The sequence below is a fragment of the Neofelis nebulosa genome, chromosome 8 (genome assembly GCF_028018385.1).
Source record: "Neofelis nebulosa isolate mNeoNeb1 chromosome 8, mNeoNeb1.pri, whole genome shotgun sequence".
NCBI classification, from domain to species: Eukaryota; Metazoa; Chordata; class Mammalia; order Carnivora; family Felidae; genus Neofelis; species Neofelis nebulosa.
The window spans coordinates 59,539,587-59,563,544 of NC_080789.1; the positions used below are offsets into that span (position 1 = coordinate 59,539,587).

Here is a 23,958-nt window from a genome sequence, read left to right on the forward strand (position 1 = left end):
ATCACTTTTCTTTCCTCTTTTCCTTTTCTGGGTTGGGAGGACCTCCATCCAGATCTTGCCTGATTGGCTGTTCTCTGGCCTCTCCAATACAGGAAGGGAAGCACCCCCACCCTTTTCTGGGGAGAAGCCATAGAGCCTTTTAAAGTGTAGCCGGCCTACCACCTTAACCTGGCAGTGGAGTAATTGGGAATTCGAAAAGTGCTTCTTCTGTTGGCTTTGGAGGCCTTCTTCAGCTGCCGGCTGTCCCAGCTTCTTTGTGGGGGATTTTCTGCAGCTGGAGAGTCCGTTTTGAGATTTCTCTCGGCAGTTTGAGCACTTTTGCTACTTCCTTTCTCCCCAACTCATGTCACTGCCAGTAGAGATACGAGTCTTTCTTCTCTCTGGGGCTATTGCCATATATAATACCCAGATCTCCACGCCCCTGTTTCCCCAAGTCTATGGGGGGGGGGGGGGGGGCGGTTCGGGGGCATGTAATCGCTGACGGGAGGAGTTAGCTCCGGCGGAGGCATTGTGGTGGGAGGCACCGCAGGGCCAAGGCTCGGGTTGCCGGTAGGGTCTTGTGAGAAAAACTCCTGGGCCTCCAGACTGGAGCAGAGAGCACACCACGGCGGCTTGGGGAGCCAGAGAACCAAAGCGCGAAGTCGGGGGTGCCGGGGCCGTTCCCGGCGCCAGGGCGGGGCGGAGGGCGCCAGGCCGAGAGCCGTCTGCGCGGCAAGAGCCCCGCGGCCCGGCCCAGGACGGCCGCCAGGGAGCGCTGCGGGCTCCCGCTCGCCCGCCCCCCGGTAGGCGGGGCCGCGCTCTCCCCGCAGCCGCCGCCGCAGCCGCCGCCTGGGCCGCCCCGTGTCCCCGGTGGAGCCGCCGCCGCCGCCGCCGGGAGCTCGATGCGGACGGAGCCCGGGCCGGGCCATGGGGATCCTCAGCATCACGGACCAGGTCAGCCCTCCTGTCCTTGCCCGCTTCCTCCTTCCTGAGCCCGGCGCAGCCGCCACGCGAGCCCGGGGATGTGCGGCCTAGGCTGGGCCCGAGCCCGGGGCTCCCGCGGCTCCCGCCCCGCCCCACGCCGTGCTCCCCTCAACCAAGCCGGTGTCCTTGGGGGCCTGGCGACTGGCCAACACACCGCGGGAGTCCCCTGCAGCCAGGACCCCCGAGCGGAGCCCCTACAGCGACGCCCCTCATCAAACCAGGTGTCCCCCCACCCCAGCCCCCCACTCCTAGTTCCGCTCCGGCCCGCTCTTTGAACGCTGGTTCTCCCTGCAGCCGCCCCTGGTCCAGGCCATCTTTAGCCGAGATGTGGAGGAAGTGCGTTCCCTCCTCTCGCAGAAGGAGAACATCAATGTACTGGTGAGTTGGGATCAGGGAGAATGATGAGCCAGTAATCTGGGCCCTGGTGTTCTGGACCCCTCCCAAACAGTGGGGCGGCTCCGTGGCTCCTTGGCTAGGATGAGGCCGCAACACTTTCTACCCTGGGATGGGCGCCTGCTCTACATTTGGAGATGGAGAACAGGTCAGGCTTGAAGCATAGACCAGTGAAGCTAAAGATGCCCAGAAAAGGTGTTCTCTCCTGAACCATCAGTGTTTGCAGCGCCCCCACCCCTCCTGGAAGAAGGAGACTGCTCACAGCCCCCTGGCCCTGACCCCTTGACTCCTGACTCTCTGACTCTGACTCTGCCCTCCCTAGGTTCTTGTTTTAATTTAGGATTGGGATTTAGGAGGCTGTCGAACCTATGGGAAGAGGTGGGGAAAGGCCTGGAGCTCTAAGACCGGGGCTGGGGTCTGTGATAGTTCAGCGTCACAGCCACTGCTCTTTTCTGCCTTCCCAGGACCAAGAGAGGCGGACCCCATTGCATGCTGCTGCCTACGTAGGCGATGTCCCCATCCTCCAGTTGCTACTGATGTCAGGTGAAAGTGGGGAGCTGGAAGGTGTGGCACATAGGGAGGGGACCTGAGGAAAGAGCCTTTTTTTTTTTTTTTTTTTTTTTTTTTTTTGTATCTAAGAATTGTTCTCTGGTGTTTGGTCTGGGAGAGGCTTCATCTCCATCCATATCCCCTGGCCTGATTACTGGCTTCCTTCCCCACTTGCTCTCTACCTCCCACCAAAAGAGAAAATTATATCCCCATAGGTGCTAATGTCAATGCTAAGGACACACTGTGGCTGACCCCTCTTCATCGTGCTGCTGCTTCCCGAAATGAGGTATCGGCATCCTATGTCCTTTCACCCTTCCAAAAGAGGATGAGTTGGTTAAAGGTGGAAGTTAAGGATTGGAGAGCCTCATCTCTCTGCCCTACAAGCTGATCTACCCCTAGGTCAGGATACTAGACCTTGGCCCCTCCCTCCTACCCCTAGAACTGGCTGGTAAGGGGGGGCTGAATGTTGCCAGCTGATGTGACGTCAGGGGAGAGCTTAACACTGGGCTGGCAGACTGCAGGGGGCCCTGCTGCCAGGCCTGAGTGACTCATCCTTCCCTGGGGGGCCACCTTGGAGTCTGATCCCCCTCTGGGCACTGAGATTTCTTACCTTGTGATGGAGGGATTGGGGGTAGTGATGTGTTGCCTTCCTGCCTCTCAAGCAGCATCAAAGTTGACAGCACAGGGGTCAAACTTGCCTCATCAATTGGGTCCATCAACCTTGAAGAGCAGGAGGAAAAGGAGACCTCCCTCTTGGTTTGATGGTCACTTCCCTGGCTCCATCCACCAGGGGGAGGGACTAAGGCCAACAGGAATAGGGTGTGTTGTGATTAGGAGGGACATTTTAGCCTGGGTTTTGGAGAGGAACCAGTATCTGTTCACTTACTGAGGTAACGGAAATGATTTTGGTGCCTATGGAAGGACTGAAGGAGGGTATTCGGGCATTAAGGCAGGAGTGTGTATTTTTCCTAGAAATAGTGAAGGATTGGCATCCTCTACTTATGTGGATTTGCTTGGTAGTAGCTATATGGTTGATCAGGGTCTGAGTTGGGGAGTGATACCAGGTGACTTGAGGAAAAGGAAGGGGCATTTTTTTCTCAGCAAGGTAGGGAAAATTTTAAGTTCTAGAAAGATCCAGAAGATGGGAAGTAGGTATTGAGAGGCTACATATGTTGGAAAAATGAGAAGACACTGTGCTGGGGGGATGGGGCCACATGTGCCAGGCTGACCTATTCTTCCCTCCACTATTGTTTTACCTCCTGCTCCCCCTGTATTCTCTTTCTTATCCCCTGCTCCTTAACAGAAGGTGCTGGGATTGCTGCTGGCACATTCAGCAGATGTGAATGCCCGGGACAAGCTGTGGCAGACACCATTGCATGTGGCTGCCGCCAACCGGGCCACGAAGTGTGCTGAGGCTCTGGCACCCCTGTTGAGCAGCCTCAATGTGGCTGACAGGAGCGGGCGCAGTGCCCTGCATCACGCAGTGCATAGTGGGCATCTAGAGGTGAGGACCGCTCTAATCCGTGCCTGGTCTAGTGCCTTCCCTTTGTCTTTGCTTCCCTTCCCACTCATCTTCCTCTGCTTCTGGGTCATCAGGTCTGAGGAAAAGCAGCCTGGATGACTATATAAACACTTGGGTTCAAGCACCAAACGAATGGTCGGGTTAGATTGAAATTCTTGACTTGGTCTTCAAGAGGGTGATAAACTCTGAAGTTGCATGGAAAATGTTTGCATACATGCCTTTTTCTGAAGCGAGTGTCCATGTCTTTCAAAATGTTTTTGAAGATTATTCAAAAGAAGTTAAGAACCACCAGCTCATGGGGTGCCCAAGTGGCTCAGTCGGTTAAGCATTCAGCCCTTGATTTCAGCTCAGGTCATGATCTTCTTACGGCTTGTGACTATGGGCTCTGGCCACCTTGGGCTCTGCACTGACAGCATGGAGCCTGCTTGGGATTCTCTCTCTGTCCCTCCCCTGCTTGTGCATGTGCGCTCTCTCTCTTTTTCTCACTCTCAAACTAAATAAATACACATTAAAAAAAAAAGAAGAACCACCAAATCAAATGAAAACACTCCCTTGAGTTTCCTTCAGACTTCCAAATCTCTCTGGGATCTCCTTCTTAGTCTCTGCTTTCTCTGTTCCCTCTAGTTCTCCAGATTGTTCTGTTCAAGAACAAAGACATTTGGGTGCCTCAGCCTTTTCAGGAGCTGAGGCTTCTGCCCTTAGGTACATTGAAAGCATGAACCTGGCTTAGGTACCTGCCCTTAGGTACACTGAAAGCATGAACAGGTGTGTTTCATATCCTGATACAGACGGTGAACCTGCTCCTGAACAAGGGAGCCAGCCTGAATGTTTGTGATAAAAAGGAGCGGCAGCCTCTGCACTGGGCAGCTTTTCTAGGTGAGAAAGGGTTCATGGGAAGGGTAGGAATTTGACATTTAGGATTTCCCAAGGCAGGGATGGGGATTGCAGCCTTTGGAGAGAGACACCCAGGGTCTTAGTTCACCCTCCACCCCCTTGAGAGCTTCTTCTCTCTTCCTAGGGCATTTGGAGGTCCTGAAACTGCTGGTGGCACGGGGAGCGGACCTCAGCTGCAAGGACCGCAAGGGCTATGGGCTTCTCCACACAGCTGCTGCCAGTGGCCAGATTGAAGTGGTGAAGTACCTGCTCCGGATGGGGGCTGAGGTCAGGGTGCTGAGCACTGGGGCTGGGCACTAAGGGCATGGAGTTGGAGGTCAGAGTCTGTGTATGGAGACATGAGGGTGCTGGGATTGTTGGAGTGGTTTTGGGAGGTGGGCAGGATATAGTGAGATATGGTGAATAATGCTTACCGTAAGTAATAGTGCCCTCAGTCTATCGAGTCAGGAACCCGAGGTATCTCAGGCAGTTGTTGGGATTCTGGGATTTTCTAGGTTATCTCTGCCAGCTTCCACTTTGTTTAAACTGATACCTCCCTATCCCTTTACTTGTACCCCTGAAAATCCAGATTGATGAGCCCAATGCTTTTGGAAACACAGCTTTGCACATCGCCTGCTACCTGGGCCAGGATGCTGTGGCTATTGAGCTGGTGAATGCAGGAGCCAATGTCAACCAGCCGAATGACAAGGGCTTCACGCCGCTGCATGTGGCTGCAGTCTCTACCAATGGCGCTCTCTGCTTGGAGCTGTTGGTCAATAACGGGGCTGATGTCAACTACCAGGTGCCTGAAGGGATGAGGCTGCAACCTAGCTCTGGAGGTCCTGACCATATCTTCCCCTCTGCATAAGTCTGGGGAATTGTCCACTTGCCTCCTGGGTTGATCAGACCTTGTCAGGGACCCAGGAGAGTGTGGGCTGAGCAGATGTCCATATGACCACTCTGTCCTCAGAGATGTGTCCTTTCAAAGGGGGGGAATAGGGTATTCCCTGTGCTTTGCACTGAAAAAAAAATTGCCATGTTTTCACAGAGCAAGGAAGGGAAAAGTCCTCTGCACATGGCTGCCATCCATGGTCGTTTCACCCGCTCCCAGATCCTCATCCAGAATGGTATGGACTTGGGAGACTTTGTGCTCCCTTCTTCTCCCTCCCCTGGAGAACTCATCCCTAGAAACCCTTTTCTTTCCTTAGTCTACCTCCCATATCTTCCAGTCAGGATCGGCACCAAGAGCTCTGAGCAAGGCACCTGTAGAAATGGCCCAGGTCTGCATGCCCCATCCCCTGAGGCTTACAGACAAGATAACACGTGTGGAATGCTTAGCTTGGGATGTGGCACATAACGAGCACTTGTGTGGTAGCTGACTGGTATGAGTGGTCTGGAGCCTCAGGTCTGCCTGAGTTTGTGTGTGTGCATCCCCTCACAGGCAGCGAGATTGATTGTGCTGACAAATTTGGGAACACGCCACTGCACGTGGCTGCTCGCTACGGACACGAGCTACTCATCAGCACCCTCATGACCAATGGCGCGGATACCGCCCGGTGAGTCAGGGCCCCTTAGATCTGTAGTGTCTGCTCACATCAAACGTGGAGGCACAAAGAAGCTTGCCAAAGGGAAGCTTGTGGAACCTCACTGTCTCCTAGGCTGGTGGGGGGGCCACAAAAAAGAAGTCTGTAACTGGTCCCTCCTTGACTTAAGGACTGAGTCCCTCAACTTCTCTCCAGGCGCGGCATTCACGACATGTTCCCTCTGCATTTAGCTGTTCTCTTTGGATTCTCTGACTGTTGTCGTAAGCTTCTTTCCTCAGGTATGTGCTGACTGGTTGGGGGGTTGGGTACGGGTGGGTGAGTAGAAGCCTTTTCCCACTCCGTTCAGTGCGCTCAGATGGGATCTGTGCTGTTCTGGCCCTGCAGGTCAGCTGTACAGCATTGTATCTTCACTCAGCAACGAGCATGTGCTTTCAGCTGGGTTTGACATCAATACGCCTGACAACCTTGGCCGCACCTGTCTTCATGCTGCTGCTTCTGGAGGGTACGTTCTCTCACTTCAAGGTGCTGAGAAGAGATCTGGGCAAGGGTCTGGACCCTTCTCTGCTGCCCAGGTCTCTCTGCCTGTCACAGTGAGAGCAATCACAGCAGAAAGGGCTGTCCAGTGCCATCCTTCCTTAGCCCCTCCCTGTGCCTGTGGCTCCTCTTTGAGGCTCTCGTTCTCTTAACCCTCATCCTCCTTCCTTTTAGGAATGTTGAATGTCTTAATTTGCTGTTGAGCAGTGGAGCTGACTTGAGGAGGAGAGACAAATTTGGAAGGTGTGTCAATATGCAGCAGTAGGCACAGGGAGTGTCCTAAAAGATAAATGGTGGAGGGAGTGGTAGCAACTTGGAGACTAAGTGAGGAGAGTATTGCAGAGCAGCTTTAGGCTGCTCGTGTGGTTGCATTTGGGTCTGCCCTTGATTCTTTTATTCATTCTTTTTTCCTCAGGACCCCACTGCACTATGCAGCCGCCAATGGCAGCTACCAGTGTGCAGTCACACTGGTGACTGCTGGGGCGGGTGTCAATGAGGCTGACTGTAAAGGCTGTTCTCCCCTCCACTACGCTGCCGCCTCTGACACCTACAGGAGGTGAGACTCTCACTTTGGCCTTCTCAGCCCTGTTCACCTCCGTGAGCCTCCCCTGACTTCACTCTCTGTCCTCCAGAGCGGAACCCCACTCATCGTCCAGCCACGATGCTGAAGAGGACGAGCCACTGAAGGAGTCCCGCAGGAAGGAGGCCTTCTTGTGAGTAGCCGAGAAGACCCCTGGGATGTACTTTCCCAGCAGTGCCAGCTCTGGTCCCGTGATTCTCCCATCCACTCCCCATCCTGCCACCTCATTTCTGCTGCTTGCTATTGGCCAGCCAGCAGTGTGTTGGGAGCGATCTGAGCTTAATCCTGGACTAAGCATTGTGGGTGAAAACAAAAGTATGAGACACAGTTCCTTCCCTCAGGGAACGGATGGTCTTCTTGAGACAATCAGAAAAACTTAATGCACAAAGCCTTTTATTTATTCCACAAGATTTAAGTGAGGATTTACTTATTAGGTACCAAGTACTGTGCTAGATGCTAAGGATAAAAGACAAATTACCCCAAATTTCTGCCTTTGAAAGCTAATGATCTGTTGGGAAAGATAAATGAAAGGGCACTTAATGCTTTCTAATGTAGATTGTTAATGATAGAGAAAATGATGCAGAGTAAATGGGGACTGTGTCCTATGTTCACAGTTTGTCTATAAATCTAAAAGTGTTGTGAAATAAAACATTTTTTTTTTTAAAAAGGATACTTACAATCCAAGAAAATCCAAGCTTTGACAACTTAACCTCTCTGTGCCTCTGTTTCCTTAACCATCATAAGGAATAAGAGTAGTAGCTGCCTTGTGGGGTCATTATGAGGATTAAATGATTTCATACACATGAAGTGCTTAGAATAGTGCTTGACACATAGTAAGTGCTAAATACTAGATTATTATTACTGCTAGTCGTACTACGTTATGAGAAGGGTACCAAGGGAGTACAGAGGAAGAGGCACCTCACTGGGAAGGTTAGGGAAGGCCTCACAGAGGAGAGGATGCTGGAACTGAGTTTGAATGAGTAGGACTTCTTCTTCAGATGGGCTGGAAGGAGAAGGCATTCAAGGCAAGGGGTCAGCATGTCTGGAGGTAGGGGGAAGTGTCGATTGGCAGGTTGATAACATAATTATGCTCTAGGTTCTCTAGGAGAGCGTTCCAAGGATAAAGAAAGGCATTGGAGCCAGAGTAGTTCAGAGCTGATGTGAAGGAAGTGGTGGGTCTCAAGTGGAAGGGTCGAACGGGCAGGAGTTAGCCTTCCTAGAGCAGCGGATGGGTGTTGGCCAGCTAGGCCTGGAGGAGCTCCCTTGCACCTCTCCTCTGCTTTGCCCGCACCTGGGCCCTCACCAGCTGGGCCTGTCCCTGCCTCACCGTCTACCCCTGCCCCCCAGCTGTCTGGAGTTCTTACTGGATAACGGTGCAGACCCCTCCCTGCGGGACAGGCAGGGCTACACAGCTGTGCACTATGCAGCCGCCTACGGCAACAGACAGAACCTCGAACTGGTACGTGTGGGATCTGGCCTGGAGGAGAGGAAGCAGGGGCAGGGCTCATAGTCACCTTTGTGTCTGTGAATTCTGAAACCGAGGGGTGGTTGACTCAGATATGGTCTCTAGGTCCAGGGGTGTAGGGCATTACTGTGGGTAGGGGACAGGGGATAACATTTTGGGAGTTTGAGAACCTCAGCGCCTACTCTTCTGTCCATTGCAGCTCTTAGAAATGTCCTTTAACTGCCTGGAGGATGTGGAGAGCACCATTCCAGTTAGCCCTTTGCACTTAGCTGTGAGTCCCAGGTCTTTTCCTCTTGCCTTCCTTGTCCCTGCCTGCCCTTTGGTCCACACACAGGTGCAAGCCTTTGTGAATCTGTCCTGGCTTCTGCTTTCTTGGGGGGACATGGCAGGCAGGCAGTGCCCAGGGTTGGGTGTAGTGTAGGTGAAGAGTCTGAGGGACCCAGGGAGCTCATGGGGAGGACTGCTGCCTGGAGTTTCCCCCAGGGGGCCCAAGAGCAGAGTGAGGGCAGTGTCCCAAGCTGTTTCCATTGGTTGCCTGCTCCCCTCCAGGCCTACAACGGTCACTGTGAAGCCCTGAAGACACTGGCTGAGACGCTGGTGAATCTGGATGTAAGGGACCACAAGGGCCGGACCGCGCTCTTCCTGGCCACTGAGCGAGGCTCTACTGAGTGTGTGGAGGTGCTTACGGCCCACGGCGCCTCTGCTCTCATCAAGGAGCGCAAACGCAAGTGGACACCCCTGCACGCTGCTGGTTAGTACCCCCTTTAGGCTGCTGGTACCTCCCCTTGCCACACCAGGCCTTGGAGACGGGTCCCAGATCCCTCCCGAATGGGATTGGGGTTGGGAGTGAAGCAGGGTGAGGAGAACTTCAAGTCCTGATTCGTGGCTTCCTATCCCCCAAGACTTCAGCCTGCCCCAGGTCCTTCCATGATCTCCACCCTGGAGTCCTTAATGCTTGACCTGGCTGCCTCCTTCCCCTTGACCATGCCCTGACACAGGCCTTTTCTCTTAGCTGCCTCTGGCCACACTGACTCCCTGCACTTGCTGATCGACAGTGGGGAACGCGCCGACATCACTGATGTCATGGATGCCTATGGACAGTGAGTGTGGGCCAGGGGTAGGATGCGGGTTTTCCTGTCCCTGCTGGCCCTCATCTGTCTCCCGCCCCCTCTGTAGAACCCCACTGATGCTGGCCATCATGAATGGCCACGTGGATTGTGTCCATCTGCTGCTAGAGAAAGGATCCACAGCTGATGCTGCTGACCTCCGGGGCCGCACCGCCCTCCACCGTGGGGTGAGTGACCTCCTGGGTGGGGCTGCTCACAGACAGGCCTGGACATGGGAGCACAGGACCCATCAGAAGTAGGACAGCAAATTGCCTAGCAGGTGGGCCAGGATTTTGTGCCCAGGGTCTTATTGGGTCTTACTACATTTGCTCCAGGATGAGTACCTGACATGTGTAGCTGATCTTTCTGATTCCCTTGCTTTGTAATCTCATACAGCCACATGCTCACTACTCACACTCTGGTCCTGACCCACTGGATAATGATGCCACTGTCCCAGTCCTTCTCCGTGATCACCTGTCCCAAAGCCGTCTCCTCTTCATCCCAGGGGACTCTTTGATCCCTTAGTCAATTGCAATTACCTTGCAATTTGTCCCCCCACTACTCCAGAGTGCCCGAATTCACTCTTGCCATTCTGGTTGTCTGTTGGCATAGAGAGAATGGAGGAAGGAAGGAGTCCTAACATTTAGAGTGGTTGCTGTGAAAATAACGATTGGAGCCCTGGAAGTGGTTCTTATGCCTGGGCCAGCTCCAGTGACTGGCTGTTTGAAAGGGAGTGGCCCTTCACCCTCCCTCACACCATCATGTCATCCACAGGCAGTGACTGGCTGTGAGGACTGCCTGGCTGCCCTGCTGGACCACGACGCATTTGTGCTGTGCCGAGACTTCAAGGGCCGCACCCCCATCCATCTGGCCTCAGCCTGCGGCCACACTGCAGTGCTGCGGACGCTGTTGCAGGCCGCCCTTTCCACAGACCCCCTGGATGCTGGCGTGGACTACAGTGGATACTCGCCCATGCACTGGGCCTCCTACACTGGTGCGGGCCTGGGGCCCTGGCAGCATAAGAACGGGGGTGCGACATGGGGGAGGACAGACCAGAACAGAGACCACAGACCCATGGATTGAGGGAGGGACGTGGGTTAATCTTGATCTGGAAGTGGAATGGAGTATCCAGAGATGGCACAGGACAGATGTTGGGAACCTTGTTGTCATCTCTCTCCACCCCCACGGCTCTCCCTTTCTCCTGCTCAGGACATGAAGATTGTCTGGAGTTGTTACTTGAACACAGCCCGTTTTCATACCTGGAGGGAAACCCCTTCACTCCTTTGCACTGTGCAGTGTAAGTCCCTTCCTGTGCTTCAGCCCCACTTGAGGTTCTGTGACCTGGGCTTAGGACAGGCATTCCATTTTTCTTGTCCTTCCTGTTGACATTTCCTTTCCCCCCCAGAATTAATAACCAGGACAGCACCACAGAGATGCTGCTGGGAGCTCTGGGTGCCAAGATTGTGAACAGCCGAGATGCCAAAGGACGGTGAGTAGTACAAGGCTTAGGGAGAAGCCCCGGTCACCTCTGGCCTCCTTTTTCTGCTCAGGCAAATGAGCCCTCTGTTCTCATTCTGCCCTGACCCCACACTGCAGGACCCCTCTTCACGCCGCTGCCTTCGCGGACAATGTATCTGGGCTCCGGATGCTACTGCAGCATCAAGCCGAGGTGAACGCCACTGACCACACTGGCCGCACTGCGCTCATGACGGCGGCCGAGAACGGCCAGACCGCTGCTGTGGGTGTGTAAGGGCCATGTGTGGAAGGGAGGAGCTCCCCCTTGGGTTTCTGCAAGATGGGGCAGCCCTGCCTGTGGGGCTCAGGAAACAGGAGTCATGTATTTGGTTATTTCCCTCCTCTGCAGATGGGATGCAAAGTATATGCAGATGGGAGGGCCAGGAGCCATGAGGGCTGCTGCTCTGGAGGGAAGGCATCACTCCTTTGCCCCCTTTCTCTTGCAGAATTTCTGCTGTATCGAGGGAAGGCAGACCTTACTGTGCTGGATGAGAACAAGAACACTGCCCTCCACTTGGCTTGTAGCAAGGTGTGGCCTGGATTGGTGGTGGTGAGGGCCACGTAAGGGGGTGGGCTTGATGAGGGGGGTGGGTCTGCCCAGTTGGAGAGAGGACTGGAGTGGCAATCAGGATTGTCCAGCCTGTATAGCTTTTTGTCCCCTGAACCCTTCCCAACTCCTGCTCTATAGCCTGTCTGCCTCCACTCCATCTCTGTTGTTCTTCCTCAGGGCCATGAGAAATGTGCCCTCATGATCCTGGCAGAAACCCAAGACCTTGGCCTTATCAATGCTACCAACAGTGCGCTGCAAATGTGAGTTCCCGGGGAAGGGGGAGCCTGGCTAGGGGAGGCAGATGGGTAAGAAAGAGCCACATGCATTCTGGGGGCTCTCTAGAGCTCACAGTATCTGTTCAGCAGTCTTGCTACTCTGGCTGGATGTGAAAAGGCAGCTTGGATCTCACTGATTTCTTGTTCTTTTTTTCCTTTCTTCCAAGGCCACTCCACATTGCTGCCCGGAATGGTCTAGCTTCTGTGGTGCAGGCCCTGCTAAGTCGTGGGGCCACCGTGCTGGCTGTGGATGAAGAAGGTGGGTGGGGTCCAGAGCCCCCCGCCTCTCCTGGGTTTGGGGTCAGGGACATTCTTCAGGAGGTGACTTCTTAACTTTGCTATAAACTGGGTTTTTTTCCCAGGGGAACTCTTCAGAGCAGGGACCCAATACCAATACGCTAGCATTTCTGAGGGGAATCTGACGGAACTAGGGGGAGCCAGCAGGGTTCTTAGGAAGACCTTCCACACACTTCAGCCTCCCAGACTTCTGTCCCCCGCACTCCACCCTTTACCCCACACTTTGACAGTCTGCCTGTCGGTGCCCCTGGGCCCTCATAGCCCTTGAATTCTGATTGTGCTGGGCTCTTGCCCACCTTGGCTACCCTCCACAGATGAGAGCTCAGGGCCTGGCAGAGGGTGGATGGGGCCCCGGGGGTACAGGACCCTGTGCCTCAATTTTCCCCCTCCGCCCTACAGGTCACACCCCAGCGCTGGCCTGCGCCCCCAACAAAGATGTGGCAGACTGCCTGGCCTTGATCCTCTCCACCATGAAGCCTTTCCCACCCAAGGACGCCGTCAGTCCTTTCAGCTTCAGCCTGCTCAAGAACTGCGGCATCGCAGCAGCCAAGACGGTGGGTGGCTGCGGCGCCCTGCCCCATGGGGCCTCCTGCCCCTACAGTCAGGAGCGGCACGGCGCCATTGGGTTAGACGGCTGCTATTCGGAGTAGCCCCCCATCAGTGTCCCTCCCCCTGCCGGTGGCTTGATATCTTATTCTATTTATTTAGAAAAAGTCTATACATTTAGGGCACTTTAAAGGAGAACACGACTGGGTGGGGGGGGACAGAGGGGGGAAAAATGCACTGGGGAGCAGCTGCTCACCCCTTTGCCACACCATCCTGGCCTGGCAAGGGTCTGGGACCAACAGGGAGCACCCCAGGCCCTTGGCACCCCCAGGGCAACCCCTTCTGCCAAGTGTCCCCAAATGATTGCTAAATGCCTGGCTACCCTCTCTTTTACCCCATCTCTCAGTCCCCCCTTTCTGCTGCCAACTCCCCCCACCCTTTCCTCTGTTTCTCCTCTTTGTGTCCCCCCGCCCCTGCCCCTACTGCCAGGCAGATCCCTCCTCTTCTTCCATACCCATCACTGCCTCCCTGCTCGGCTGGCCCCTCCATCCCCGCAGCAGTGAGAAGCCTTAATTTCTGGTACTGTGTGAGCACTCTGGGGGTGTCCCCCTCCCCCTTCAGGGGCAGCTAGTGGATGAGGGGGGAGGGTATTTAGCACTGGGGCCTGGAGCTTTTCCCCCACTTCTGTACCCCATCACCCCTAAAAGTTCAAATGCAAAACACTTGAAGCAGCAACTACTGTACCTGGGCCCCAATCCTGCACTCTCCCCTGGCTCCTCATATGCAAATCAAGGGCTGGTTCTGCCCCCACAGCCTGCTCCTCCCTGATTCCCTTCCACTCCTGGCCTGGTCCCCTAACCACGCACTTTAGCCTTGCTTCTTTCTTTTAACTTCTTTTGGGAGGGCAGAGCCTGTGGCCATTCCCTCCCTGGCTCCCCTCTCCCTTAACTTTGAGGCTTGTCATGAATTTTTAAGTAAGCATTTTATCCTTTAGGGGAAGAAACAAATTAATTTCCTGCCCATTTCAAAACCACAACCCTAGAATGTCCTGTGTGTTTCAGGCATGTGTTTGCATGTGTGGGGAGGGAAGGACAATATTCTTCCTCCTGTGCCCCCCAAACCCATAGTTCCTCTGTACCCCCACCTTCCGTTATGTCCAAGAGTACCCACCGCCCCCAGTCACTCCTGATCTGAAGCCAAAGATGGTGGGAGGGGCAGGGCAGACTAGGGACCGTGGCTACTCGGGACCCAGGCTTCCCCTCTGGTGTGAGGATGAAGCTCTGATCTAGGGAGTGACGAATACACACTGAGGCTTGGTCCCTGCCCTCCCAGCAGCAGGGAGACATGGGATTGAGCTAGGGGCTGCACTGAGAAGATTCCTAAAAGTCGCACCCCAAAAGCCAAACTGGGCCAGAGTGAGGAGGGGGCAGTTTTCTCTCTAAATGTAGCATTGAATTTGGCCCTGGTCCCTTCAAACGCCCTGTCCATCCATCTCCCAGCTAAGCCTCCTGGACAGTTGGACCCGCTCCCATAGCCCAGTGTTCCCTTCCTCACACTCAATACCTCAGCCAGGGGCCAAGACACAGAACTTGAATAGAGGTCATGCCCCCTCCACCCCCACAGTGCATCCTTGCCCAGTTTGGCTGCCATCAGTATTGTCCCCTGAGAACTGGACAGGCTTTGTTTACACAGTACAGGGTCTCCTCCGGGGGATTCCTCAGTCTCCTCCCCTCCTACGCCCCCTCACGCTTGCTTTGTTCACAACCTCACCCACTTTTCAGTTGTTTTTCCTGCAAGTCTTGCCACCCTTGCCAAGGGTGGGCTGAGGGGGGAGGGGGTATCCCAGGGACCCCTGCCTCGCTAACAGATACCCTTAACCATACCTCATGCTGGTTCCCTGAAGCCTGGGGTGTTTGTCCAAGTCCTTTTTGTTTTTTTTGTTTGTTTGTTTTTTGGCTTTTTTTTGTCATGGTCTCTTTTTATCCCCTCTGTGTCTTGCTTCCCCTAACCCTCAGTTCCTAAACCATTTCAAAGCTTCCAAATGACCATTATTGGTAAGAAGGATTGTGCAGCTTTTAGTTTTTATTTTTGTTTTCAAAGCCAAAGGGCCTTGCGATGCCCCTCTTGCCCACCTCCCTTCATACCCTGCCCTCCCCTATACGACAATCAATGTGACCTCTCTTAAGGGCTGCAGCCCCCCCCCCCCCCCGCCCCCGCTGGTTCTGCAAAGCTTGCCCCTAACTTTAACTGTCTCTCCTGAAATCTTCCCATTCCACCCCCTCCCTCTCATTTTGGTGCTGGGAATTAGGTGACGGGGTGGGGGGGGGGCAGGGGGAGCAGAGAGATGGATTCTCCAGAGAAGACTCTTGGGGTATCAGTCGTGTTCTCCTTTATCAATGTTTGGCGATGACAGGAAGATTCTGAGTATTTGTCAGGAGCCCCATTGTTTTGCTAGATGAGATTTCTGGTGGCTGCCTGTCCCCCTGCTGCCCCTTCAGCACACGGTCAGCAGTGCTGGGGCAGGTTATGGGGAGTCCTCTGCCTCTCCTCATGTGGCTGTGAGGAGGTGTGGAGGATGAGCAGCCTCCTCTCCTTATGCCAAAGGAAATCCCACACCCCACCCTGGGCTCCCCAGCCCCTAGTGTTTTTTGAAGCGTTTTAACCATTCTCATGGCGACTGCATATTTATTTTAATGTTAAGATTTTTTTTTTTAAAACCTCTTTGACTTAAACGGGTGTGGAGAAGTAAAACAGGCAGAATGCCCCCCAATCTTAAGGGGGTAGGGTGGGGAGGAAACACCTCCTTCCCTTTGCCCTCCCTCTCCCCTCCCCCTCTCCCCACCGCAGCTCTAAAGCACTTGCTTCAAGTAATAAGCACTTTTGAGAAAAGGCCTATTTTAAGTGAGGACCCTGGGAGCAGCCCCAGGTCCCAGCAAAGGAGACAGAGCGAGGGCTACATAGGAGACAGGGAAACAGGTGTGTGAATCAGAGGGCGAGATAAGAGCCAGTTTTTAGTTTCTGATTTTGGGGAGATGTTTCTGATTGGGCGGTGGCTTTGGTAGGGTTGTGTACTATCCTTCAGAAAAACAAATGGCACAAACTGCGGGTCCTAGGATGGGCCAACAAACCCGGGTCACTGCCACTGTCCAACTGAGACTGATGGGCCACCTCCCCCACTGTGGCCCCCTGAGCCATAGGACTGCTGAAAACCACTGAATGTACAGCCCAGGTTGGGGTGGGGAGCAGCCCCTGGGGGAGGGGGCTTCTCCTTCTGTTTGGTGCTGTGGGGGGTGGGAGAGATGAGACTGAGGGACTGCCACCCCACTTAGACATGTGTTCCTTGGGGTGGAGGGGCTGAGGAGGGTCTACCTCCCTCTCCAACCCCGGCATGGCCCCTCTTCCTTCCTCATCCCTATCCGTTTTGACTGTAAGTCCAGCTCACCTTTGCCTTCAATATGTAACCAAAGGAAAACTCAATACTGTTTCCACCGCTGTCTGCCCACCCGAGCACCTTCTTACTCCCTGGACCTTTGAAGGGGAGAAGGGGCTGGGGGTGGGGTGGGGGGCGTGGGGCCAGAGTGAACGGTTCTACAGCTGTATCCCCCAAACCTCTCGGGTCTTGGAAGGGACCCTGAGAGGTGAGGCTGGGGCCTGGCTGGAGGGGCTGGGAACAGGCACACTCTGTATCTTGTGCACATGAGTGTTTCTTCGTCTGAATGACTCCAGTGACTACGCTCCAGCAGGGAGGCCCCTTCCTCCTTCCCTCTCCACCGTTTCTCCCCCTCTCCCCACACCCTGTGTTCATCCCCACCTCCCCTTCCCACCGCAAAGGAAAATAGCCTTACAGACCCTAGCCCAGAAGCCCTCCTCCTGGGGCAAACCAGTATGGGGCCCCATCCCGCCTAGTTTGAACCCTACCTTTTAAGAAGGAGGGATAAGGAGCAAAGCAGCCCCTTCCCCTCTAATCGTGGTGGCTCCAGCCCTCCGTGGCCTTGACCCAGGTTGGCCAAGGGCGGAGGCAAGGAATCTTTGAGGACCAAGCCCAGTGATCTGGGAAGAGGGAGGTGGAGAGGGAAGGGCCTGACTTGGGGACTCCCTCCTCCCGACCCAACCCTAGAGAAGCGACCAAATCCCAGAGATGGGAGGAAGCTGGGGTGGGGAGGGTCTGCTCTATGAATTACTTGAAGGTACTGACTCCGAGGCTGCTGTTGCCCACTTAGGTGTGAGGGGGACACTGTCACTGCATTTGGGAGGGCAGAGGGTGGCGGGTGACGAGAGCATCTGCCCTTGGCCCTCACTTACTCCTGCTAGGCCCTTTCCCTGGGGAGCCTGGCTTTGCCCCCAGGGAAATCGGGGAGAGCCTTCCCCTCCCATCTCCATCCCTCACTCTGGGCACCCTCTCCAATTGCACTAAAGTAGCTGTTGTGCCAGTCTTACCCCCACACCAGGGTGGGGTCTCTGCTTCCAGTCCTTTCTCCCCCGACTGCCTCCACTCCTGTCCCGGACAATCTCCTTGTTCCCCTGTATTCCTGGATAGCTCAGCTTTGTATGTGTGTGTTTTGGGGGTGGGGGTGGGTTCTGGCTGGAGTGGGTTTGCTAGGGGTTTGGGAAGGGCTAGGGGAAAGATGGAGGACAAAGTCTCCTACCCCCTTCTTCAACTCCAAGCCACAGAAGCCTGGGAGGGAGGGTGCCTACTCTCGCTGCCGTGTGTCTTGCAGATGTGCCAAAATGGGGGTGGGGGGGAGGGGAGGGGAGGGTGCCTGGCAGAGCGGCCCCCAGGGTGGCTCTCTCAAAGCAATACAGTTCCTCCTGCCTGGGGGATGGCAAGACAGGGGAGAGGGTTGGGTTGGGGACCTGGGGGTTCCCTGTGTACAGCTGTGTATATTCAGGGGTGTTCTCTGTCTGGTACCCGCTGTGGGCGTCTATGTGTGTGTGAACCTCCCCTTCCCTGTGCCCTGCATGACCTGTGATGCTGCAGACACCACCATCCTGTGTGCAGGGGTGTGTTGGGGGCACCGAGGGGCATGTTTCATGTCCTGTTGCACCCTCCACCCTGTGACCCATGTACTCGGTTGTAGGAAGTAAAGAGAACTGAGCACAATTCACTGGATTCTAGTTGAATCTTTCTCTAAGCAATTTTCCCCTTCTTGCCCTTTTCCCTGCCCCGGATCCACCTGTGGTGCTAGCGTTGGGGTCAGGGGTGTTTAATGCTGGTGGGCAGCAATAAAGGGCAGATCCGCCCAGATGCCTGTATCCCCAGGGTGCTGAGGGCAGCAGGAAAATGTGGGGACCTGGCGGTGCATTTGCCCCACCCTACCCCTCCTCCCTGGGCTAAAGCACAATGCGCTCCCTGCAGATTGATGCACCTTGCACCCTCCAGGCCCCTGCTCATGTCCTCCCCCGACCTGCTTTGAGCCCTCCTCCCACCACATCCTGGTTTTCTATGCTGTTTTGGTGCAAGTACAACTGTCGTAGTCATGGCTTTGGGATGGGTTCTGTTTATTAAAATCCTATTGCTCCTACTGGCCCTGTGTCCCGCCTCCATTCCTGTGGTTGGGGGGAAGGAAGGGCAACCTGGCGCCTTTCCACTGGCCCCCATCAGCCATCAGAGACCAGGGGCCATAGCTGCTCCTCCAGCATGGCTATGGTGAGCATGAGGCTGCCCCCCAGCAGCAGCCCCAACCCCTGCAGTAGCACATGGAGCGTAGGGAGGGGCTCGGGAGGCCGAAGCAGGGCTGGTAGCTGAAAGAAAAAAAGAGCATCAGGATCCTGGCATTGTCTCTGCACCACCCCACGTCAAGCATGACAAGGAGGCATCAGAAAGTACTGGCAACCCCTCTGAACTCTTCCAGGCCCTTGTTTCTCAGACTCCACCCAGCCTGGGTCCAGCACCTTTCCAGGTGGCCGGTGGTGGAGGCAGAAGGACCCATACGTCCCCCTCCGCTGAACCCACCTCCCTGCCTCCCTTGCTTTCCCTGCACTACCCCACACCTCTCACCATGTCCACAAGGGCCACATAGAGGAAGACCCCAGCAGTGACCCCAAACACCCAGGAAGTGAGAGGGACAGGGCCCAAACTGAGCCCCACCCCTAGGGCTGCACCCCCTAGTCCCAGGGCTCCAGACACCAAACTCAGCAGCAGCAGCCTCCGAAAGGGCAGCCCTGCTCGGAGCAGCATCGCAAAGTCACCTGTGAGGAAGAGACGACAGGGTGGGAGGGAATAATAAGCCAGGGCCGTCCCTCACCCCTATCACCTGCCAGCCTCCTAAATTCCACCCCTTGGAGGCCTCTCCTTTCTAGAGTCCACCCCACCCCACTTCTGCCATTCCTACCCAGTTCATGGGGTAGCTCATGGCAGAAGACTGCTAGGGTGGTGCTGAGGCCACTGGAGAAGCCATCGGAGAAGGCAGCACCTGGGGTTGGCAGGATTGGAGGTCGTCAGCCTGGGAGAAAGCTCTCCCCAGGGGCACAGGGGCCTGCATTCCCTTCCCTCCCCCACTTCCTGGTAGCCCTCTCCTCCCATCACACCTATGGCCAGCCCATCAGTGAGGTTGTGCAGACCGTCTCCCAGGAGGACCATCCACGTTATATTGGCATCACCGCCACCCTGGTTCCCGTGACTGTGGCCTTGGTGCCCAGTAGGAGCTGGGGCTGGTGGGGGCTGGCTGTCCTGCTCCCCACGGCAGCCCTGAGCTTCTGGCTCTGCAGGAAGGACAAGAACAGTGCCAGTGGCTGCAAGTGAGAACCGGGAGCTGGGAGCCTACTCTTCATTTTCTCTTCTGGTTACCTGGAGCTGCCTGCAGGGGCTGAAGGGCCATCCCACTGCCATCCTCCAGGTCCAGGGCTGGTGCTCCGAAATCCTTTCTTTTTCGCCTGCAGCATCTCTGAAATGGGAGGGTATCCCTCCTGGTGGAGGAGGCAACAGAGCCAGGGGCTAAGGAGAGGCCTGGCTACCAGCTGGGAAAGTGAGCACCTGGGTTCACCTCTGGCACTTGCAGATATTTTTTGGCTTTTCCGCTCTCTTCCCAGGTTGGCACTCCTTGTTTCTTGTTGACTTGAACTTGGGAGAGGAGGCCGCTTGGCCAGGAGTCCCAGGTCTATGCTAAGGAGCCCCCTACCCACTCTCTGTTAGTTGTCAGGACTGCACACTCAGGAAAACAGCGCTTCAGGAACACACCCCACACCCTCACCTCCTGGCTTGCGTGGCCAGTTCTTGGCCAGGACTCTAGTTTTGGCAGGAGGAGGAGAAAAGGGTATCACTCACTGGCCTGAGCCCTCTGTGCCGCAAAAGCCCTAGCACGTTCTCCAGCACAAAGAGCAGGAAGAGACCTCCGAGTACTGACAGTCCTGGTCCCAGGTCCTCCTCTGGTTGTCCGCTAGGTCCAGCATGCTGCCCTCCTTGTGCCTGACAGAGAGGGGGTCAGGGCAGACCCCAGAAGCCCCTGCACCCGACAACATCCCCCTCCTGTGTGGGACGTGGCAAGCCTTCACTAGCTGCTAGAAGGCAGCTGTGGGCTGAAGCTGAGGTTGGGGAGTGGTGCGTGGGATCTGACAGGAATGAGGAGGGGATGTCCTGTGACTGGGAACACCTTGGGTACGTGGAGGCTGCCCATCACGGGGCAGGGAGCAAGGAAGGGGCTTCACGTACATGTGGCAGCAGGTGTAGCAGTGCATCCCCACAAAGAGTGCCCACGGCCAGGGCCCCCAGGAAACCCAGCAGGGGCCGTAATAGACGAGGTCCCAGGAGCCGCAGCAGCAGCAGGGAGAGGGGAGCAGGGAGGCTGAGCAGCAGGACTGCCAGGGCGCTATGAACCAAGGCTGGGGAGAATCAGGGACTGAAGTTAGGCTAGGGTTGGAAGGAGGGCCTCAGAAGAAATGCAGGGCAGAGATACACTGCAAAGGGAGGGAGGACCCCGACAAACCCATCTTGCTTGGCCAGGGGCCCACTCCCTACCAGGGTTCAAGGCACCCTGCCACCCACTCTCACCCACTGACCAGACAGAAGATCCCCTGAGGGGGTTGGGGTTGGGGCCTGGATGCAGACACGGCTGTCGATCTGATAAAGCAGGGCTGGACACAGCAGAGCAAACTGACGAGGGGTCAGAGGAGCAGCAGGGCTCAGGCCAAAGTTGACCAGCAGCTGGGAGCCATTCAGACACTAAGGGAGTTGAGTTAGAGGTCATATATTGGGGCATTGCTGAGAACTGTGGTCTTTAATGTCTGTCCTTCCATTGTATGGATTCTTGGGTCTCTCCAGGATCCCCTTTGCTTATGCTGGCAGGTGCATCAGGGACTGGGGTGGTTCCACAGGATCAGTGTGTGTTAATTATTAGTGAGTATTCAATCCAGTGCAAATATTCAATTCAGTGCAGGTTGGGTGCTAGTAAACATTGCCACCATCTCTCTCCCTCCCAAGCTCCTGATGATTTCAACGATTTGGTGATGGAGTTGGTTGGACAACTAGAGCACTCCATGGCAGAATCTTAGAAGGGAAAGAATCTGAAATGCCATCCAGCTTCCTCGCAACAGCCCTGTTACATGTTCATCCAGACTTGGCTTGAGTGCTTCCTGTGATGGGGTGCCCACCCTCACCAGGCCTGCTTCACAGTTAGCTTTGGCTGCCCTCTGGTGTACATGGAACATGTTCACTGCCTTTCTGGCTGAAGACAGCCATCTACTCCCTGCAGGTTTCCTCTCCAGATAGCCAGCCCCAGATCCTACCCTCAGCTATTTCTCTGGATTCTCTGCTTTGCCACCAAGTGTGGCCCCTAAACCTGTCCTTGGAGACTTGGGTGTGGGTTCATGTGCACTGAGCCCAGAAGAAGCGTATTTCACTCTTGGAATAACATACCCTAAGATCACATCTGGATTGGGTTTTTGTTTTTTTTTTTTTAATTAACTGTATTAAATTACTCTTTAAACAATTTCAGGCCATCTAAATCCCATAGTCCTTCTCCCCCCAACCCCCACCCTGGAGATCAACAGACTCACATCCTCATTCAGATGGTCAGCCAATGAATGGTCCAGCAGCAGAAGTCTGTGAAAGAGGTCCAGGCCAGAGGGGGCTGGCCCACGGGGTGATGCTGGGGCCTTTGGCTCCTCTGGGTCACCCCACTCTGAGGGACCCAGAGGCAGCCCAGCCCAGACATCCACACTCAGCTCAGGGTCCTGTGATCTGGAGCAGAGGGGATAGCAAGCCAGACTTACTCATGTTCTTTAAGAAACTCCCCTTGAGGTTCCTAGGGTGCTTAGGGGGAAAGTGAAGACCAGCCACTAGCTTGAGTTCCTGGGACCCAGAAATCGTGGAATGTCAATTCTAGAAGGATCTGAGAATTGTCAATTTATAGGAGAGTCTAGGAATGAGGGGTGTGAGGGAAAGAGAAATGGGGCTGGGGGGAGAGCAGCCAAAATGCTATAAATTGGGAGCCGAGTCAGCCTGGAGACATTGAGCACTGGGACTAAGAGCACTGGACCTAAGAGGGTCCGGGGATCTGGAAGAGGAGAGAATCAGAAAGCAGTAGAGGCAAAGGGGGCCTTGAAGGAATACTAGGAGTCAGATTTGGAAACATTTGTAATTCCAGAAATCTGACTTTAGGAAGCTAGAGGTCGGCAACTGGAGACTGATCCAAGCACTGAGAAGAGGTGGGCATGTGGCATTTTGGGGTAAGGGAAGGAAGGGTTAGTAGTACCTGTATGTGGAATTGTCTCCAACTGGGGGTATAGCCCGACCAACCGGAGGTCCATGGTGTCCTAGGCGAAGTCCCTGAACTCGGCCTAGCCCCAGGCTGTGGAGAAGCCGCGCTAGGCCCCCGGCTGTCAGTGTCCCGTTCTCCCCATATAGGCCAAACAGCTGGGCCAAGTAATGGTTCTGCTCCTGCTCAGCAGGGCCCAGGTTGGGGGCTGAGCCCCCTGCCAAGCCCAAGGCCACCCACACACACAGGCCAGCCAGCAGATGACTCATTGGGGGCCCCATTATTGGGGGCAATGGGTTAGAGGCTCTGGTTCTGGCTTCTATTCCCTTTGGAACATCCTGAGGACTGTGCCCTGGAAGAACAAGGAGAAAGGGCCTGGGCTTCTGCTCTGCTGTCCAGCTCAGGCCTTCTGTTTTCCAGTTTCTAGAACACCTTCCTTGACCCAGAATGCTTCCCTCACCTGATCCAGAGCTGACTTCTCATCCTGTCCTCCAAACTCCACCCCTCAACCCTGCCTCACCTCTCTGTCCCCCTTCAATCCACAGGGCCTCACCCTCATTGGCAGCATGAGAGTCGTCACCTCAGGTCCCGGTCAGGCCTTATTGTGGACACTAAGAGGTTCCTGAGTCAGGGAGGGGAGTGGGGCTCAGCCTCCAGGTGCCCTGGTGGAATGGAGGCCACGTCAGTTAGAGGGCTGGGATGGACAAACGCCGCCCCCCTCCCAGCCCACCTGCCTTGGGGCGGGGTCAGGGAGGGGAGGGGCCAGTGTGGGAAGGTTCACATCAGAGAGGAGTTAATGGTTCACTGGTCTCTGGGGTTGGGGTCAAAGGTCAGTCTTGGCTGGGGCCCCTGAGTAGGGAGGGGCCACCCTCTGCCCCTGGAAAAGCCACATGGCTAAGGAAACCCTGAGCCTGGCCTTTTCTTCTAAATAACTCACCCCACTAAGCCAGTTGTACCATTTTAACCTTTCCCTGCATATACTCTCACCCCCACCCTCCACACCTTATATCTGGTACTGGGCTTCCTCCATCTCCAACCTCCATCCCCACAATCCCCGGGAAAGTGGGATTTGGGTGTCCCTTAGCTAGAAAAGAGGCGAAGAGGCAGATAAGTGGCAACCCCAGGTGCATGGGGAAGAAAGCGTTCTTAGCAACTCCTTGTCCCAGCAGAGTTAAGAGCCAGAGCTCTGGAAATAGATGATCAAGAAAGGAGAAGCCCTGGTGGGAAGAGGAAAGAAATATCTGGGCTCCCTGCAGATGTCTGACCTGGCTTAAGATCAGGGGAGCACAGTCTGATTAGGGCAATTAGTCCAGGGGGCCGAGGTTTTGGCGTTACCTGACAGCAGGAGACTGGAAGGACGCCCAGAGGAAGGGGGACACAGCCTTCTTGGCTCCAGCTGTGGGGGGGGGTAGGCAGGCAAGCGGGCAAGGGTCACCTGCAGGGAGGGGGCAGGGGAGGGACACTACCTTAAAGGGGCAGGCCTGCTTTGCCTACACTTCCTTACGTGTAACTTGTCTTCCTTCTATCTCCTAGGGACACTCCACTTTCCCACAT

General features: G+C 55.3%; 2 protein-coding genes across 3 annotated transcripts; one reads left to right on the forward strand and one right to left on the reverse strand.

Annotated features, from left to right (window-relative positions):
• Positions 1 to 751: 751 nt before the first annotated feature.
• ANKRD52 (ankyrin repeat domain 52) lies at positions 752 to 18,234 on the forward strand. The gene is made up of 28 exons (XM_058742393.1): positions 752 to 933; positions 1,258 to 1,341; positions 1,821 to 1,899; positions 2,121 to 2,191; positions 3,209 to 3,409; positions 4,216 to 4,303; positions 4,446 to 4,588; positions 4,890 to 5,102; positions 5,349 to 5,427; positions 5,742 to 5,856; positions 6,040 to 6,122; positions 6,229 to 6,346; positions 6,553 to 6,621; positions 6,794 to 6,934; positions 7,011 to 7,091; positions 8,306 to 8,417; positions 8,623 to 8,694; positions 8,973 to 9,174; positions 9,436 to 9,523; positions 9,600 to 9,717; positions 10,304 to 10,523; positions 10,739 to 10,826; positions 10,935 to 11,018; positions 11,126 to 11,271; positions 11,491 to 11,573; positions 11,772 to 11,854; positions 12,037 to 12,128; positions 12,566 to 18,234. Exons 1-28 carry the CDS (start codon positions 907 to 909, stop codon positions 12,814 to 12,816), a joined length of 3,231 nt encoding a protein of 1,076 aa, XP_058598376.1. The 5' UTR covers positions 752 to 906; the 3' UTR covers positions 12,817 to 18,234.
• Positions 18,191 to 23,891, reverse strand: SLC39A5 (solute carrier family 39 member 5). Of its 2 annotated transcripts, XM_058742394.1 has the most exons (12): positions 23,740 to 23,891; positions 22,958 to 23,066; positions 22,402 to 22,756; positions 21,704 to 21,887; positions 20,708 to 20,870; positions 20,361 to 20,530; positions 19,977 to 20,117; positions 19,500 to 19,596; positions 19,241 to 19,414; positions 19,045 to 19,125; positions 18,711 to 18,901; positions 18,191 to 18,454 (listed from the first exon to the last, which is right to left on the reverse strand). In XM_058742394.1, the coding sequence occupies exons 3-12, from the start codon at positions 22,683 to 22,685 to the stop codon at positions 18,311 to 18,313; spliced, it is 1,629 nt and encodes a 542-aa protein (XP_058598377.1). In that variant the 5' UTR covers positions 22,686 to 22,756; positions 22,958 to 23,066; positions 23,740 to 23,891; the 3' UTR covers positions 18,191 to 18,310. The 2 variants fall into 2 exon arrangements, with proteins under 2 accessions (XP_058598377.1, XP_058598378.1); XM_058742395.1 differs by lacking the exon at positions 19,045 to 19,125.
• Positions 23,892 to 23,958: the final 67 nt, after the last annotated feature.

Bases quoted from the DNA above. Each gene is read 5' to 3' on its own strand.
- ANKRD52 (XM_058742393.1), top strand. From the start codon at position 907: ATGGGGATCCTCAGCATCACGGACCAG. The intron at 5,428-5,741 runs GTATGGACTTGG...ATCCCCTCACAG, and splicing joins CCAGATCCTCATCCAGAATG to GCAGCGAGATTGATTGTGCT. The intron at 9,718-10,303 runs GTGAGTGACCTC...TGTCATCCACAG, and splicing joins GCACCGCCCTCCACCGTGGG to GCAGTGACTGGCTGTGAGGA.
- SLC39A5 (XM_058742394.1), bottom strand. From the start codon at position 22,685: ATGGGGCCCCCAATGAGTCATCTGCTGGCTGGCCTGTGTGTGTGGGTG. The intron at 20,531-20,707 runs GTCAGTGGGTGA...GATTCTCCCCAG, and splicing joins CTCAGGGGATCTTCTGTCTG to CCTTGGTTCATAGCGCCCTG. The intron at 20,118-20,360 runs GTACGTGAAGCC...CCTCTCTGTCAG, and splicing joins TGCTACACCTGCTGCCACAT to GCACAAGGAGGGCAGCATGC.